The 19,983-nt window shown below is 37.7% G+C and overlaps 1 protein-coding gene across 26 annotated transcripts in view; it reads left to right on the top strand.

Annotated features, from left to right (window-relative positions):
- LOC139989441 (uncharacterized) overlaps positions 1 to 14,946 on the top strand; it is a 207,709-nt gene extending 192,763 nt beyond the window's left edge. For 21 of the 26 annotated variants that reach the window (XM_072007863.1, XM_072007869.1, XM_072007872.1 and 18 more), the window contains 12 exons: positions 429 to 775; positions 2,366 to 2,548; positions 4,473 to 4,907; positions 6,358 to 6,537; positions 7,006 to 7,313; positions 7,396 to 7,609; positions 7,674 to 7,795; positions 7,878 to 8,119; positions 8,214 to 8,337; positions 8,443 to 8,774; positions 12,180 to 12,436; positions 12,518 to 14,946. In XM_072007863.1, the coding sequence (XP_071863964.1) occupies positions 429 to 775; positions 2,366 to 2,548; positions 4,473 to 4,907; positions 6,358 to 6,537; positions 7,006 to 7,313; positions 7,396 to 7,609; positions 7,674 to 7,795; positions 7,878 to 8,119; positions 8,214 to 8,337; positions 8,443 to 8,774; positions 12,180 to 12,436; positions 12,518 to 12,531 (2,758 nt within the window). In that variant the 3' untranslated portion in view covers positions 12,532 to 14,946. The remainder of the gene's footprint in view (positions 1 to 428; positions 776 to 2,365; positions 2,549 to 4,472; positions 4,908 to 6,357; positions 6,538 to 7,005; positions 7,314 to 7,395; positions 7,610 to 7,673; positions 7,796 to 7,877; positions 8,120 to 8,213; positions 8,338 to 8,442; positions 8,775 to 12,179; positions 12,437 to 12,517) is intronic. The other 5 variants (XM_072007854.1, XM_072007853.1, XM_072007860.1 and 2 more) reach the window with 5 other exon arrangements.
- The last annotated feature ends 5,037 nt before the right edge of the window (positions 14,947 to 19,983 follow it).

Below are 19,983 nucleotides of genomic sequence, written 5' to 3'. Positions count from 1 at the left end.
CGGCTTTGCGTTTGAAATTGGGTTATTTAATACGAGCCAGTTGCGAACGATAGAGCGCATGCCTTGAGGGTAGTTTTTTTTAATCTATGACACGCGAATTTAAACCGACACGGAACCACATTGATGTGTTTAAACGCGCTCTTTACGAGATTACGTGCTCTCTACGAAGTTATAAGTTGACCTGGTTAATATGATGCCGGGCTAAACTGTTTCGCCGCCGCAGAGAAGCCCGGGAAATTACCACGACACCTGCATAAAGTTCACCCGCGGCAAAATCGCTTTTCCGTCCCGTCTAAAAAAAGAATAACAGCCTATTACGTGTACACGAAGACGTACTTTCTCGTTCGTACACGTAGCTCGTCGTACCTTGAGAACTTCTAGTTCGAAATCTGCTTTCTGCAGAAATATTCGTTTTATATTCATTTTAGACGAAACCAAGTCGGGGAGAGAAAACGTGCGATATGCGAGGCGGAAAGAGAAAGAAGAGAGGCGATCCTCCGAAAGAATCAAGAGAGAGAAGCTCGTATAGAGGCGAAGAAGAAGAACGAGAGGTCGCACATCGTGTTTGCGTTCGGAAGTTCTACACCGAGGATGTTGGAGCCAGCCGATACCGGTGGCTCCACTTTCTGGGGAACGCGTCGCGCAACTTCTACCACCAATGTAATGATGTTCTCGGCTGCACAGCCGTTGACAAGGAGATCCTCCGAGAGAGAACTCGATGGCAGCAAGAAGCGAGCCACGTCAGCTGGTGGACTTGACCGGAAACCTGGCGAAGGTTAGTGGGAATTTCTCAACCGGATACAGATACGAGGATCTTATTGATATTTGCGGATACATGTATTTAATTTAATACGACAGACGTCGGTGATGATATTGTGACATCAAACTTCTATATTCGTAATAGTGTTTGTTACGATAATTTTCTGCCCATTCGTGTCATCCATGTCGATGTTATTTTGATTGGTATGTGGTAGTTGGGCGATGAAAGCGCGTAGAAATTGTTCGACGTCTGTCGTTAACATCGTCAGTTATGGATAGCAACGAAAAGATAAAGAATCGCGAGAATTCGTGTAAAGAAAATTCGTTAACGAATATCGTGTCGTTGGTGTAATAATTATTCTTTCTTCGTGTTGGCACTCAAAAATCGTCGAGCTGCCGATGGTTGAGACGTACAGCGAAGGCCGCTTCTTTTCTCACTGCGTTCTTTCTACACAGCGCTTCTAGTGCTATATGTAGTTGCGCAACCGATGCGCCGTAACGCGTAACGCATGGATGCACTACGTTCCAGAAAGATTACGCAGAAGGCAAACGAGACATTTTTATACGTATTTGCGTGCGTGGCTTGTGCGCTACTCTTTTCAGTTAAAGATTATTTACTAATCATTTACGAAACCGGGTTAAAATCGTGGCGCCTCATCCTAGCGATAAATCGAGCTTCCTTCGACGAATAAATATTTTTACGATGATGTTTGATTACCAAACACTACACATCAACCACCAACACACGACTTTATTCAACTGTACACGATATCTCCATGTTGATGGTTAAAAAAGAAAAAAGGAAATTACGGAGCATGAGAGATCGATTCTCTAATGTTGATAGATACAATGATTCGTGATCGTATTCGTAATGTGTTTTATATTCTCTGTACTTTTTTCAGGTTTTTCGTTTAAATTTCTACAGTTCGTATTGTATGTTTTTCGCAGCCAATTCCACCGGTTTTTAATTTCGCTGCGTTTCCTGACGAATGCAATTTGATTTCAGCGATAAACGAGATGATGTTATTGATTTCTTCCTCTTTTATTCTTTTTTGTTTCTTTTTTTTTTTGCTATATATCATGTTCTTTTGCCAACATAATTTCGCTTCATGTACACACACGAGAAGCACCTCATCTTCGACGCGCTGACTTCTCTGTAATCCGTACACGTTATTACGAAATACAAGTGTCAAAAGTACATAGACAGAGAGACAGATAGTTGTTCGTAGCGAGAATATATGCCTGAGTAAATGTAATTTCACTAGAGTTGTAACATTGACCGGAGGGAGATAGATTTCCTTTCGTTCGGTAATTAAGATCCTATTGCATCCGCTCTATTTATCTCTGTACTTACTGGTGGTGGCTCTGTCAGGCAAAGTGTAATTTTAAAGTATCTGTGAATCGCACTTATATCTAACTCATGCTAATTCCCCCCACCCTACGTTTGTTAATCTGTCGAACAACCCCACCCTTGCCCACCCCTGAGAGAATTAAAAAAAAAAGAAAGAGAAATTGAAAAAAAAAGGAATAAAAACAAAAAAGAAGAAACGAAGAGAATTCGATTGGAAAGTACCTAATGTTGCAGCGCTGAATGGTTTGTTTGCAGATATGAGAATGTCCTCGTCCATGTACGAGGTGTTCAATTGGAATTCTAGCCCTGATCCTCCCTTAACCCCCGCCAAACATAAGAGAGCCAGCCTCTCTCTGCCTCCTACAACTGACATCTTTGCCATCGATGATAAGTCTGATAGCGACACTAGGCGTCCGATGATTCAGCGGGCTGCCAGTGGTGAGTCCTGAAGTCGAAAAAAAGAAAAAAATCTGCAACGGGAAGATTGTTCTGTTATCCCAGAATGAGCTATCAATATAACGTATCCTTGTCTCTCTTTCATTAGCACATCGGAATATACTCTCTTGCAAGCATGTCACTTTCGTTTAACGCCATAAAGATATCTGTACAGACCTGTGAAGTCGTGGAACACCGATGATGTAATTCTAATTCTATTTTTAGATTGCGAAAGCTTATGCATTTATGGGAAATTTAAAGGTGCTAGAATACATAGAACGTACATAACATGCAAATATATACATCAAATATCAAGAGCAAAGTCCTCGCTCTATTCAGATCTCATTTCGGTAGTTGTGTTCACTACAGACGTAGATTCGCATAAACATTCGCAGTCTAACTATTAGATAGTTGTCATATATATCTCTGGTAACATTGAACTTGGATATCTTGATTTTTATGTAAATTCAGATTAACGAGGATCGGTGTTGAACGACGTATACCATTAATTAGTCATATATGCATCCTAACGCTATTCAGAATTCTATACTAACAATTACTAACATTTACATACGTTTAGATGGGTTATTTACTAACGAATTTAGAGTAAGAATTTAGTGTTATATTAGAATACTAATTTTGATATTGCTCTTTCTCTCGTTAATAGCATTACTTTATTCAGTGGCAGTTTTACGAAATGGAAATAAGTATCGAGAAGCTGAGGTGCCTCAATAGTCGAATACGAACTTCAAGCGAGACACGCTATCGTTTAATTGTACTTTATTACTTACAACATTTGCCTACTTATTATAAGAGGCAAGCATTATACACTCATATCATTCATAAACTTATTACATCCCTACATACTATATTTAAATTGAATTTCCATTTAGTCTTCGATCGAGATAAATATTTCTTTTTACGAATTTTTCAATCATTTGAATAGAAAAACATTTTTTAACGATATCAAACGGTCGATTCGATTTTACAAGATTCTTTAAAACGCTTACTTTTTTCGCAACGGCTTCTTTCATTTTTTCACTCGATATATGAACATACGAACACGTTGATGCGTTAATTTGAATGCTATAACACGAGACACTTTCTGTATATATAGCTCTCTGCATGCGTTGAGATTTTTACCGGATATCGTTTGCATGTACCACCGTTCCGTTTTACACCGCTTCCGTAACGTCGTTCGTACACGTTCCCAGTTTCTCATTGTCCTCTAATTACCGTAATATCTTTCTGCCATAATGTATATATCACTTTATCCGTAACAACACCGTTGCTCAACATTCCGTTCCTGGTAACGTTATCGAATGACGTCCGAGCTGTATTATGCACAAAAGTTCTTTCTATCTGCTTCGTACATACATAAACACGCACACGCACACGCACATACACACACAGGAAACAGCATGAAGAATATTGACCAGTAGAGAGTATTAGTAGTTGAAAACGGAATGCCAAATGCACATCACTTACACATACTTATACACAGGCTCACGAAAGTATTCGTATACTTGTAGACACCTTTCATGAATATAAGTATGTATGATGTGTATTGTACGAAATATTTTGAAATTTCATTAACACTGCGATGAGACACAACTATCATGATTATTTTAGCAAATAATGACAATCGTGTCTCGTTAAAATGTAAATGAAATTTCAAAATGTTTCGTATAACAGATACAATATGGACAGAAAAGTTTTCAAGAGCCAGTGTATGTACGTACATCATCCACACATATGCACACACCTACCCTACATGTACACTCGGTCCATGCAAAATGGAACGAATTTTCTTATGTTTGCGATGTTCAGAGGATGTACGCGCGCCTTGTACACGTTACGACTGTATAGTGCGCAGTTTCCGGTGGTCGCTTCTCGCGCTTCGCTTCTAAGGGAAACTCCATTGCAGGTGAAGAAAGCGACGGAACACCGGGAACCCCTAGCTCGGTTTATCTGCGGGTGAACAGGAGGCGTACCGATCTGATGCCAACGATACCATCGCCGCGTGATGGACCGCCATCATCAGGGCGTAGTTCGAGCGCTAAGGCCTTCGCACGTTCGCCAGGTAGGACTTACTCCATGTCCAGGCTGGACCAACTGGCGCAGCCTAGGAAACGTCCGACAGAACTTAGCACACTGACGGAACAGCAAAGCCAGCCTCTGAGCGCTTCTAGCATGAGTCGCAGCATGTCACATTTAGCTGCGTCCGGAGGCAAGAGCCTCAAACGCTCAGATAACTCTCGTAGCATGGGTACATTGCCAGGCGCGGTTCCAATGCCGAGACCAACCAGAGCCGAGAGACTTCGTCGCAAAGCCCGCGAGCATCAGAACCAACAGCAGCAAGGTAAGATCGTTCTTGTGCACTCAACTCTTGGTGACATCCTGCTCTTAAATGTCATATTCATTTTATCGACGTATCGTCATTCACATAGAAATTCATAGACAAACTATGTAAATATGACCAACAACATCATTCTATATTGTACATGTATATCCCTATGGGCATTATCACGCTGACAGTATTATTTACTGACAATAACTGGACAGATCTTTAGATTTATAGATTATAATAATTTTCATCAGCCAATGTTTTACGACTGAGAATTCGGTTTTTTTCTTTTTCTTTTTTTTTTTTTTTTTTTTTTTTTTTTTTTGTTTTTCACATCCCCGAATGAATCTATTTTCAGATATTTGTCACTATCTATGCTCGCACTCCTGCCGTTCTATATAACTTGAGTTGGGTGCACATGTGCATGCGTACGAATACAGTGAGGAGCCATTGTAAATCAATAAGACAGAAAATCCTTGTATACCTCGGTTACTTTTCGTGCAACTTCGCGAGACGACGGGTAGAGACTCATGCTTAACTGCTTGCATATCGAACGGAGACTAACAAACGATCTTCAAAGCGTCTAACGCTTCAAATTTTTCTTTAACCATCGATTTTGTGTTACTTTATGTTATCTTAACAACGATATATATCCAACTGCATGGAATTCTTTTTGTGTTAATTATTGTACAAACTGAATTGATTAACAAAACGCTCCTGCTAAGGAAACGAACTCAGATCTCACCGGCTTTTCGGTACCAAGGGTGAAGGTACGCTCTAACGTTTTCCGGTAAGCCACACTTTTTTTTCTTATATGTATATATATATATATATCTTATCACGTACACACACGTTTTACGCACAATACTAGACTGTGTACAGACGAACCGCAATCGTATTTAGTGTGCAATACATTTATATCGCTCCACTTTCGTTCTTTAATTCTTTTCTTTCTTGCTGTTTTTACGAGGTCTCGTAATTTTCCCTCGTTTCTTTTTATTTCTATTTATTTATTTCAGCCTCTTTTTCTCAGTTATTCTCGATGTACATATACATTTCACATACGACACGATCAATAATATTTTTGGTGGCGGTGCTTGTTTTCTATTTAATTTCGCTACTTGTACCTCTTAATATATTTAAGTCTATTCTAATATATACAAATCAACGAAAAGACTGATAAGAATAGAACGGAATGAAAAATGGAAACAGAAAATACGATTTGTTTGTCGAAATATACAAATACTCGTCAGCATTGTGCATCGGCGCGATCTGACGCGATAATCTAACGAAAGAAAATAGAAAAAGTAGAAAGAATGAAAGTTCGGTTCTCTCTGAAATGCCGCGGCAACGCGATGCTGCCGTGCATTTCACGGCGTTTGTTTGTTTAATGTTTAACGCGCGACAAACACAATGCATAAAATACGTAAATCAAGAGATGTTCACCTTGGGTGGGTACGCGTAGGCATCCGCAGCGGGGAGGTGACACCGAACAGCCCATCACGACCGCACAGCTCCATGAGTCAGCAAAGCGCCAGCAGTGTGGGCAGCAGTAACGTCAATCTGCGTCCTCGTACAGCTGCCCCGCGTCGACCGCGACCTGCTTCTATTGCCGGTACCGGTGTTTCGGTCACAGAACGACACAGTGAGCATGCCTTTTTTTGAATACTCTCTTGTTATTAAAAAAAAAAAAGAAAGAAAGAAATTCTTGTACACGAAGGGACCAAGCGGGCACCGCTCGAGTGTTCATTTCGCACGAAAACGTGCGGATCCATTCGACGCAATGAGAATCCTTTTTGCCCTGCGGTACTTGGACCCGAACTTCTGTTTGCTAAACACTTTGTCCGAAAAACAATTTGTTTTTTCAATTTGAATTGTCGTTCCAAACGAACGTTGATTTTCTCGATTTTTATATGCAGTGTTTCTTTTTTTTTTTTTTTCATTAATCACGGTTTTAGTTTTTGTACATGGCTTACATTGTTATTTATCTATTTAATTTGTTTTTTGTCCTTTTTCTTTCAATACATGAGTCGAGATTGCACATTCAAATACCGCGTGTACGTAGACACAACGTGACTCGTGTCGTGAGTTTCAAGTTTGTAATAATATGTAGATCTAGTGAGCGAACCGAAATCGACGAAGGATTCGAAACCGCCACTGCCAAAGGTCCATAGCACTCCAAAGAAATCATCTACACCGAAAGCGACGGAAATCAAGAAGCCAACGGAGAAACTAGTGAAGAGCGCGAAGGCTTCACCGCGAATAACCCCGAAAGTGACACCGCTGCAAAGCCCTGGAGCCGAGAATGCTCCGCTGATTCGTGGCAGTACCGGAGAGATAATAAAAAGCGAAGTGAAAGAGGATATAAAATTGGACGATAAGTACGAGGAGAAGAAAGACCAAGGCACCGAGAAAACACAAGTAATTAATTTTCTCCATTAACGAAATGCAGGCGATGCACGCATGAAAATGATCGATATGTATTATATGTTCTTAATTGCAGCAGGAAATAAGCGCCGCGGAGCAGGGTAACGAAGAAATGAAAAAGTCGGTCGTTATCGAACAATCCAATTCTATATCTAAGCAAACGAAGGACGAGACTAATTTGAATCAAGAGAATCAATCGACTGTGCGGTCTCAAGAAACACCCAAAGCTGCGAAGAAGGAAGCCGAGGCGAAATCCGAGAACAACGTGGAGGAACAAGTCGATATGTCAGGTAAGCTGGACTTTGGATATTGAAATATGGATTAGGAGATTAATAAATAAATGACCGTTTTTAGCATCGATGATAGCAAAGATCCGGATCACTACGGAAGAAGAAGCCAAGGCAGCTATAGCTGAACGTAGAAGATTAGCTAGAGAACAGGCTGAACGAGAAGCCGAGCTTGAACGTCAACGACAGGTGCGGTTTTAAAGAGATTTTTCGCATAAAAGAGTGGATTATTCGCGAAAAGAAAAGACTTCATACAAAGATCTTTTTACAGGAGGAAGAAGCCCGTTTAGAGGCCGAGAGATTGCGCGCTGAGGAAGAAGAACAACGTCGTTTAGAGGAAGAAACGCTTCGTTTGGCTAATGAAGCTCGTGAAGCCGAGGAACAGAGACTGAGACTGGCGATTGAGGAAGCGAAACGTCGCGAGGAAGAGGATAGGAGAAGAAGAGAAGAGGAGGCTCGTCAGAAACAGGAGAAAGAAGAGGCTGAGCGGAAAGCGAGGGAAGAAGCGGAAAGGTCAGTTGATTTCTTTTAGATGACGTGATTTTATTCGATCAACATTCTCTGTGGTCAAGCGTTTAATGACCACTATATAATGTTTTTGTTACAGACAGCGAATCGAAATGGCAGAACGCCTTAAGAGGGAAGAGGAAGAGAGACTTGCTAGACGTAAACGTGTCGAGGCGATCATGCTTAGAACTCGGGGCAAGAACCAGAATAATACACCTACGAAAGTAAGATTACACATTTTTCGTTCATTGAATAATGTTTATGTGATCGTTAATTAAACTCTTGTTCCTGAAAGAAATATTTACGATTATGTTTCGTGCTTTGTATAGGGTGAAGGTGGTGATGGCGATAAGTTGAAAGAAGACAGTCCTAACGATGAAAATAAAACGGCACCAGGTAGCAAAGTCGAAGATGTTATGACAGCCAGTCTGATATCCGAAGCAACTCAACAATTCATTAGCGGAGAGCAACGAGCTCATCATACAGAAAACAATACTACTACGGACATTGTGCATAATGGCACGCATAGTAATGGCATTAATGAAAATAAAATTGTGTTGGATAATAATCAGGGTAATGTGGAAGGAGAACTGAATGGTCATCATACAAATCACGGAAACGGTATCAACAGTCAATCAATTACACTGGATAATGCCACCGTGTAAGTATATCAAATTCAAAGTTACAGATTTGTAACAAACATTTCTATTAACCTAAGAGTTACATCCTGACACTTACCTGACCGCCATTAAAACAAAAACAAAAAATCCAAGATATAACTGGATTTTGCATCGATAACAAAAACTGAAAGATAACATCGAAGAGCATCTCAAAGAATTGTAAGTTCATTTGGTTTTTAGATCATTCGACAATAATATTATTACGAATGCCCATGCAAGGCTTATATCAGACTAGCGTTATTAAACATTGATAAAACTCTCCTTACACGTGTATACATCCACGCATTAGTTATTTTCATAACATTTTGTGAGAATATTTATTTCGTCCTTTTTCCCCATTTTTCGGCGCGCACTCGTCGTATAGAATGAGAAATATTTTTCCAAAAGAAAAAACAATCCTTTTAATCGAAGAAGAATGAATAGCGAACATTTTAAAGTATTATTTCTATCAAATGCATATTTTATCTAAAGTTTCGTGCGAATATAATATATAAATATGAAATACGCGCGATGTTACGTCATATATTTACTAAACTTAAATGTAGTTTCATTCAAAATAATGATGCAAAATTATGGCTAATATAATGTAACTAATATGATATAATTATTGCACAATACTAGCCATTGTATACGTAAAAATATTGACTGACTTTTAGTGCCGTTCATAAAAATGTATAAACGTATTCGGCGTATAAAACATAGTTAAAAAAAAAAAAAAGAGTTAAAATGTGTGTTGCAATTATGAAAAAAGAAAAAAGAAAAAAGATGGAAATATAAATCTGAATCAGAGCGTGCATTACATGTAACATTATAGTGTCACAAACGTACATGTTAATATGTGAAAAATGCAGATTCGTAATTATTATAAAACTAGATGTACAGTACTTTTAAATCTTGATTTAACGCAAATATACATATAATAATTTGTATATTGAATGATTCAGGGTAACGCTCTAGTCATTTATACAATAAAAGTTATTTATAGATTCATGACGAATTAATAGACACGCACATATAATGTGAACTATAAATAACAATTTCTGAAGTATCTAGTAACTAGTCGATCTGTTTCGAAATTATTTCTATTCTTTCTATCTATTTTTATTATCATTTAATACTTCGTCTTTATTATTACAGTTTTTAATATCACTTGTTGCTACAGTTTTATATCATAATTTTTGGTTTTCCCAAGTAGAAAATGAAATGCTGAATAAAATGGCTAGAGTGTGAACATTTTTTTCTAAACGAATATATAATAGAATGAAAAAATGTGCCACATTAAATATACACATAATAAACATAATGTATGATTTTATGACCAGCATTAAAACAAAGAAAAAGTTAAATATAATAAAGCACCGATGCTTAATTGCTCTACACAAGAAGAACTAAAAAAGATGTTGGAAGATTATAATCCTGTACGTTTATTATACATACATATAAAAGCACGCGGTGTGTTTAGAATTAATCGTTAATATGTATATATAATGAATTTTGTTGTTTGAGATGTTTTTTGTGGTGTTCGTACGATAATGGAAAAATTAAGTTTGAAAATATATCTACGCTATATGTACACATAGTTATTTCAATAAGAAAATTTATTGCGCTTTCCTATAATACACATCAGAAGGAATTGCTTATAAAATAACATTTAGCTGGATAAAAATTGCTTCATAATAAACCACCAGTATGATGGAAACGATTTTACATATATTGTACATTGCAAAAGTAGTCAGAGCAATGGTTGACAGATATGAGAAACAGATTTATGACAATTATTTAATGCTATTGAAAATTCATCTAATCACATGATTATACCAATAACTAATAATGAATTATATGGAAGATTATAATATCATCGGTAACTCGAGAGGTATGAGGAATGTATATTGTATTGTCTATTATACTTATATATATTTTATAATTTATATTTAATCGTATAATAGTTAAAAATATACTATTTTTAGGTAGACGTCTAAAAGAATAACGAAAGGTTTAACCTATATTGTACGTCGATTCTTTTAGTAATGCGTTAATGGCATAAAACATGTAATGTTATACGAAGCATGGAAACGTTAAGCAACTAACAGAGCTATAGCGTTAAATACTAACTAATCAATAATAAATTCAGTGTACATAATGTAAAGAAAGATAAATAGCATAAATTTAATGACTCATCTAAAAATTTTGTTTGTAATTTTATCATACAAGTTCATCAAAGATACACTGTTTCGTATGTTACTATGTTTGTATTCAACTTTATAGCTGTATACAGTCTGTCATCTTTGGTGAGCTATTACTTTATCTTACCTCCAATTAGTTACCATTCAAGCTCGACGTGTGTGCCTTAAGTACAATGTTTATATTAACATTTCTTCTTACCGATTCTATTATCACTAATGCATGTTGTGATTTAATTGTATCAATATGATGTGGCTTCTACTTTTCTTTGCTCTACTTTGTACCTGTTCTTTATGTTTGCGTTGTATATCATCCAGCAGTACGTGTCAACTTACTGTCTACTTTTGCTATGTACTATCGACCTTTACACGTTTCTGAAATTATTCTTTTGTTGTACGAAAATATATATTTCACACAATCCATTCCACAATTCCTACAGGAAGTTACCTATATCGAAACAGGGCATGAATATTTTCGAACTTATTCTACCTATGAATAAGAGAAATCGAAAATAGGGAACTACACAGGTCAGAACAATCGTTATCGATCTGATCTGTGAAACCTGCTGTATGGTAGTATCATGTAATTATACATTACATAATGTACATACCTAATTTAATTAGGTATGGCTAAAGGACAATTCTTTTGTATGTTAATTGTGTTTTCCATGTACACTTTACGTTACGCCATAGAATTTTATATAAGTTCACAAGCATATATAAAATGCTTTTTATAGCTGCTTTACAGTATTAAGGTAGCCAGGAAAATAGTGCTGATGCAAGATAAAATATTATCATCAACCAAGTCTATTATAAAATATTTTCCCCGGATAAGTGTTTGTTTCCAAACAATTATCTATACTTATTGTTTGATATAAGACGAATGACTTGAAGAAATTCAGCAAACAGCATATAGTTGTTAATTTTTTGTTTTCTCCGTTTATTCGTTTTCTAGACACATTAGATACTTTGAACATAGCTTTTAAATTAAGAGATTAAAAACATAGTTACTAACAAATAATTGTACGTGTATTGTACATACTAATTCTAGTAAGATAGTGTTCAATGCGAGTCGTCTATAATTGGCTTAACCAATTTAGAGATTGTAATTTCATATTAGAAATTACAATACGCTGATGCAGTAGTAACCTAGTGTTAATTGCCTATTATTTAGTATTTGTATGTTTCCTTTCGCTGATTTTATAGCAAACAAAACAACGTGACCAACAACCTGTTAGACCTAACGGAATTCGACTCTCTCAGTAATAGCAGTAGTGGTCCAATACTCCAACTGACATCCAATCTGGCCAATGAAGACACCCTCAACTCGAACCTAAATCCAGCAGCTATACCTTTCACTCCAATGGCCAACACATACATGCCTACCGCTGCTAATGCCAATGTAAATCCGTTCCAGGATTCTTTTATGAACAACAAGCCACAAGATAATAGTCAAGTACCAGGTATGTGTGCGTATTACTAGCGCGATATTGAGATATATCATGTACGATGTGAATGTAACCATCACCGTTCTTGATCTGCAGATCTTTTATCATAATGCGCGTATTAAACATTCTGGTGAACGGATGAAGAACGATTGGATTCGAAAATATACCGTGTTGCTTTGCAGCGAGTAATAGGTATAATACTCGAAATGATGTCATTTATGAGATAATGTAAATATGCGCTATCGATGTGTAGAAATGGAGACCTAAGTAGAGAAAACGGGGGCACTACGTCAAAAAGAAAAAAAAAGACTACTTTGTCCTTAAACGTCACGAGAAATGTAAAATAATATATAATGTTAATTAATAATATTATGTAACAGCAAATAGGCACTCAGTCCATTATAGTATGCTATAGATATAAATCTAATCTTTTAGAAGACCTTAAAGGGAATAAGGCCTGTTTATAACATATTGATTTAAAATACGCGTATATATTTTATTGTATTAAATTTCATTAAATTAATTTCACATGTGATTTTCACCTATACTGTAACATGTCACGTTCAGAATGTTCTAAATCCTGGCAATTTTTAATGGAACGAGATTTTATCGAATTTGAGAAACACGAAATAATCGGTACAATGAAATCTTTATGCGTAAACGAACGTGTAAAACGGCTTGACAAATATTGCACAAGATGGTGAATTGGTTGAAATATTTTACGAAACTTATATCTGCCAAAATGACGTAGGAGGTAAGCTCCAATTATTATCCTTACATAAGAGATAGTATAATATTACCTTATAGAATTTGAATATAGAAAACGAGTATATATATATATATATAGTCATATCTAGTAAGATCTTCTGCAGATATGATGTAAAAAAAAAAAAACACATTTCTTCCATACTACATTTTGGGGCGTGCGCTCACTAGTCAAGCAATTTTACTGTTTTTATCATATTCTTCTCTTTTCCTTAATTACTATCCCTTTTCTCTTTTTTGTTTTTTTTTTTTTTTTTGTTTTTTTTTTTCTAGAAAACTCACCTAATATTGGTACTGTAGGTATCCACTAGATTTCATTACTATTACGTTTTTGTGAATTTAACATAAATTTTCTAGCTGTGATGTGACGACGATGACGAAGACGACGATTGCTTTGTGAAATAGCCACTGCATACGTTTATGAAATAAGAAACTGTCAACTACGTTACTTTATTTATAAATGATATTTTACTAGTTGTGGTAGGAGACGAAATGCAAATCTACGATTAAACGTTTCAGTCAAAAATAAGACATTAGCATAATTATTAATGGAAATCCTAGCGAAGAGCCCGGGAAATATTTTGTAGCAACTGAAGTGAACAAAATTTAAAGGTCCCGTTGTGTTAATCATTATATACAGTAGTGGCTATTCATTTTAGTGGTATCATACTAGTATACAGATAGAAAATGATAATTTTAAAGCCTGATGTTATTGAGCAAACATTGTAATTGGTGTCTAAGACATGAGTTATTTGTTACTATTGTGGCATACTATCATAAAATCAATACGATTAGCATGCTTTGTGTTTAACACTTGCGCAATCGCAGGTGCATAATAGTGTCTTATACACATGATTGTTTATACAAAGGTTAATAAAGTATAAATCTGATTAACCTAGTTTTCAAATAGCAGAAATGAAGAAGAAAAAGAGAAAGAGAGAGAGAGAGAGAGAAGTCATCGACATGCCTGAAAGGATTATCACCGATCTATACAAACTCTGTATATCGTTTGTTGTCTCTTTTATTTTGTAATCTTTTTATGTTTGTGCTACGTACAATATTAGAAGTTCTCTTGAATTCTTTCCGCATATGTTCTATTGCGATTGATTTAAAGGAATTTCGCGCTGCATGCTTGCTATCAGTTCTTTTTCCTCGAAATTGTTTAATTTAAGGACTTTGAGCACATATATTTATGTAATACCGCAGTGTGTTGTATCCCAAAATAATTTCTATTGTGCAAACAGAAACCTAAGAATCGATATTTTAACGACACAACAAACAAACAAAAATCTGTATTTTTATCGACAAAGATTGTAGCACACTGCTGTACAGAAGCATACGATCCTAAGACACTTTTAATTGCCTAAGCTTCGTAAGCGCGTAGTTACGATACCGTGAGGGAACTCAAATCAGTTTTACGTATCATAGCTCGATACTCCACGTGGACTATTTTTAACCATAAAACTATCGTCGTTGCTTTCCGTGACAGAACTATGCAATGACTATATTATCGAGTTTATTTATTCAAACTATTTTATTCGGTCTAACTAAAACTATTCTATAAGAACACGTAATAATAATAACTATAATAATAATAACAATAATAATAATCCCAATACATACGAACAAATGTTTCTAAACATACAAATACTGAGAATGCTAAAGATCATCAGTCATGTCTAAAAATACTTCGTATTGTATAAATGCTTGTATGTAATAAATACTTAATATTGAAAATAAAGGAAATATTATTTAATAAACCTCCTAAACTTTCTTCCATTTCGTCGCGTTTACGATCGCGTTAACATTAAAATGCGTATCGTAAAGTCAAACGATAATATTATAGCGACTATTGTGTTGCAGATTCACGCAAACATCCCTTAAAGCCGTTTCTCGACTTCAAGTCGGCATGGAATATGTTGAAAGTTACACAAGTGTATCTTTTTATTTATTATTGTAGAAACACGTACCACATCTATTTTCATTTTAAAGCGTAACAACTAACATAGCCACAAGGTAATACCCGTTGAAAGCAACAGGGTATGAAATATGGAGCACATACCTGGACGCGGTTCGTCTCTAGGGTGTCACTCTCGTAAAAAGTAATGCTCCTGTCTGGGGAAACTTTGTCTGCTTTACCCAACCGTAGTATCTTTGACGAACACTCGTTTTCACGCAACCGAATCGTATCTGTAGGAGTACGATTCCATCTTTCATCGAAAGTCGCTAACTCTAACCTTCCAGCATATTTCTTTTCTATTATTCATATCTGTTTCCAAAGCATTGTGTGCTCGCCGCATCTTTCGAGTTTTCTGTTGCCTCTCGATCTTTCTTATTTCTTTACTAGCTTCCTCAAATATCGAAATTTTGAAAATCGTTCAGAGTTCTGTTGTCTCGCGCGGTACTCAAACATTAGCATAGGGAACAATTTTTGTTTCAGTTAAAAATATTTCTCTCTATCCCTATGACTGTTTAAGAGACGATGAAACCATAGGTTTTCACATAATTTTCTATACTTCAGAGGTAAGTAAAGTTTGATACATATAGAGACATTTTTCCCATTTTTGTGTGACGATACATTTCAATGTGAGTTGTGCTCAAAAGGAATGAAATCACTTGTGAGCCTCGTAATCCAGTGTTGCGTCTGGTGTAAATTAATTAATGAAACAACGTAACATCGCGAGTGTTCTTTCTCTTTGCTACGTTATTACGACCGAAATAGCGAAAAGGATCGTCGCTGTAAAATGAGGATTTTAGATACGCGCATGTTTTCCAACGGGCGCATAATTCCGGAAAATTAAACCGCAGCGCGAGATTACACCGAAAACTTTCCGACTCCTTGGCAACGTAATTTTTGGCCGACGATTTCGTTTCCCTGTTCCGTGCCCTCCTTAACGCGACTAGCCTAATAGCGTTTAGCGAAACTTGATTCTTTACGAACCATTCTTTTTCACAGAGTGAACACACGTTTCTTACATGAAACATAGTATCCAAAGTTTAATTAGCAGCTAAACTAGATTCAACCGGTTCTTAATCTATCTTCGTTATCGAAGCAAGCTTAGAAATATCAGATAGCATTATGATGTTATCGGAAGGATTAAAGTAGAGCCGCGGAGCATAGTATAATTCATCGTTTGTGAAATCCATGGCGGTAATTCTGTAATGAATTTCCCGCAACTTTCGCGAAACGTGAATCGACCAAATGAGAAAGGACCGGTCGCGAATATTACAATATACATTACAATTTATGAAGAGAACGACTACATTCAAGGTACCGTTTTACACAAGGGATTACGGTCTATATTTATCTTGGCGAGACCTTTAGTCGAGGTATCATGCTCACACCATTTGAGGAATATTTATGACGAATATTTCGCAAATAACGACCTTAATGGTTAATTTAAAGTCCTTAAAACGTATTAGAACATGTCCTCGTAAGCATCCGTATGATTAGTTGAAATCGTCTGGTCGTATATTTAGAATGGAAGGCGTTTTCGCGCTTTACCGAGTCTCAATAATTGTCTAGCAAACGACAGTTAATATTCTTCTCCCTAATTTATCTCGGAAACCCGGATCGTTCCGTTTTGGAGAAGGGCAGAGCGGTATTCCGGTAGAAGCTTTCGCAGTCAGGGCTGTAATCCAGCAGTCTTGGGCTCGCACATTCACGTGGCAGCAAGGGGTGGTACGGGTGTAATTTGCGGCTTGTAATACCGTGCCCGTCGTTTGTAACCAGTTCGGGATACGCAAGTACGGTTAAGGGGAGGAGAAGGAAAACGAAAAGGGAGGTAGAAGGAGGAAACCAACGTAACCGCATCGTCTCATCGAGGGGATGTTTTCCACATCTGAAATGGACGAAACTTCCCCACGCTCATTTCCTTGCCATCAGAAAATACATTTGTCTACTTCGCCGTGCTCCGTTACTCTTTCTCGACATCGCGTTCCGTATCGGTTGAATACATGTTTCAATTGCTCTGTACTTGTTTTCGCGGTAAACTTCCATTTATATCGGATCATACGCTAAAAGGAAGGGGAAGAAAAAAGAGAAATGGTGTCAGGCGAGAGAATTCTGTCGACTCTGTCCCCGGGTGCAATCTCTATGTAAATATTTTTATCAAGCCGTTGCTCCCAGTTTTAGTAAAGATAAAGAATAAATAAGAGAAATAGGAGTTGGAAGGGCGGGGGAAAACGCGAGACCGAAACGGTGAAAGATTCAAATGAAATTCCGTATTTCGTTTTACGAGCATGCTCGATTTAGCGGGTGGTTCAATAGTGGAAAGCTCGAACAGGGTTGAAAAGGATGCAACCTGTGAAGGGATGCATTCATTTTGCACGGGTCATAAGACCTTCTTGCGATGCTAGAGAGGGTTCGGGACTCTTCTGCCGAGGTTACTGCACTTCAGGGACGACTTATCCTCCTCATCGACCACCAGGAATTCTCGCGTAACATTTTCTAAAGAATTCTCGGGGAAACGTACAATTTCTGAAAAGTTTCGTGGATAAAACGTCGGTCGTTGTACCTTATGTTTGTCGATTTATGTCTTAAATGCTACTGTAAATTTCTTATATACAACGGCTCAGGAACTAGTCGCCTCGCGTGCAGGTAATTTCTCGATATCATTAATAATTTCATCAATTTCATCTTCTACCTCGACATTTCGAAAGAATCACGAAACGTGAAATTGTCGTTTAATAAATATTCGTTATAAAAACGATCGATGTTGAACGATGAGCATTTCCCTGAATATCGATGGTCGATAATAAAAGCTGATTTTACGTTTTCCAAGAAAGTAGAACGAACAAATTAATGGCAATTGGATGCCATATTTTCAATATTTATAACTGAAGAAGTGGCACAGGAATATTCTGGGACGATCCCAATTTTCTCTTCAAGATACGATAAGATAAATAACGTGCACAAAAATGTATAAAAAAGATGTATGGAAATAGCGACAAACGAAGCAGCCAAAAGCAAAGGCACCAAAGAACTTTTTCCTATTACGCGTGGATTCATTCGTTTAATTATCTTCCGGGCGGCATTGCAGTTGGCAAAACATTAATTGTTCGGTTGATTGAAATGTCTAACGAACCCTTTCGAACTTCTTGCTTTACGAACGCGTCTAAACTTTTTTAATGGATCCGCATTTCACTTTTCTCGACTTTATCCTTCCTTCCATTTTCATCAAGGTAATAACCAATCACAATGCTACCTCTTCTTCGTCAGACCTTCGGGGCTCTCAATGTCTCTTAAACACGAACGGATAGTCCAGTCGTTTATCGATCGCTGGTTGAATCGGCGACAAAACAAGCGGATATGCCGATTTAATTTGCTCTCGAAGAAATATTTTAATCCAAGGAATTGTACGGATAAATTAATTCATCACCATCTCCGGGTCACGAATTACGCTCCATTTCTAGCATTTACGCGTCTCCAGCAGTTCGGTTCCATAGGTTCCATCGATTGTCTCGATTTGACGGATTTTCGGATAATCCGGATAACACGATCGTACCCGCGCAGAATCGGCAGAACTTAGTTGTATTGGATGGAAGCCAATCCGGGCTACTGGCGATTGACAATTGGCGGTGTGGGAATGATTTCCGATGAGCGGACCAGAGAGAACGATGGCCGATCGAAGGCGGGTCGAGGACAGAAGAGAACAATGACGCGGAACAGCACAGATATTAAAGGGGAAATATGATGAAAAGCGTCCTGGATTTACCTCCCGCGAACTAGACGGTTTTTTGTTCGCCGCTATTTTATGCAGCAAAACGTCAAATAAAACTACTTGTAGGATGCGCAACCGAAAGGATGGCCCCGCAAGACGATACAGCACTACCGGTGCTCTGTTGAAAAACATTTGTACCAGAAACGGTTGTATCCGATTTAGGAAATTAACCAGGACAGGACCCACGAGAAAATGAAATGCTCGATCAAGTATCCATTAAGATAACATTAACGAATACAAAACGGAAACGCGAATACCATGAATACCGAAGGCACCCTTTAACCGTGATGCTTTTCGAATAACAGAAGAGATAACGCGTTTGCGCCTGAGCCAATCCGCCGTACCACCAGCTGACAATTGGCGGCGTGGCAATGATTTCCGATGAGCAGAGAAATGGAAGCGAGAGAGGGAAAAGGCGGGGTGACGAGGAAATTCGAAAGGGGGGAAACTGAGCAGGAGGAGAAAGAGAGGAGACAAAGACACGCGAATATACGTACGAAAGAGAATGAGAAAGGGACGAATATATTTCGTTCGGCATTTGCGGTTAGCCGCGCACGGATTGCACCCGATTTCCCTCTTTCTACCCAATAATTTTACAAACGGCCATTCAACCTTCGTTTGTCTCACTTTCCACGTTTTCCAACCCTCCTCCATTCGTTCGCTCTCTCTGTTCGGGCGTGATGTTGGCGCGCGCTATTCGCAGCCGTTCGGGGGTGAGAAAAATTCTGTGAGAAGAGGCTGGAAATTTTTTTTCACGCTCACAGGTTTGTAACGCGTCGCATCCGCGCCGATATCATCGGTGTGTGGTTAAAATCGGAGATAAAAGCGACGCTGATGGTTTGTAAAAGATTTTTCGTACAACATACAGCGCAAGGTAAACCAGCACGCCGGGATTAATCAAGCGTTATTCGCAGAGCGTCGGCCCGTTTCCCTCGATAAAACTGAAATATACGCGAACATCAGCTACGAATTATCTTGCCTGTTTACAGTGCGCGTTTCAATTAATCCTGCAACATTTGCCCACCTTTCGTCGGAGAAAGAGAGGAGAAATTGCATCTATCCTGCGTGAATGAT

This window comes from Bombus fervidus, chromosome 7 (assembly GCF_041682495.2).
Source record: "Bombus fervidus isolate BK054 chromosome 7, iyBomFerv1, whole genome shotgun sequence".
NCBI classification, from domain to species: Eukaryota; Metazoa; Arthropoda; class Insecta; order Hymenoptera; family Apidae; genus Bombus; species Bombus fervidus.
The sequence above is the reverse complement of the archived record's forward strand: the minus strand, read 5'-3'. Positions and strand labels throughout refer to the sequence as shown.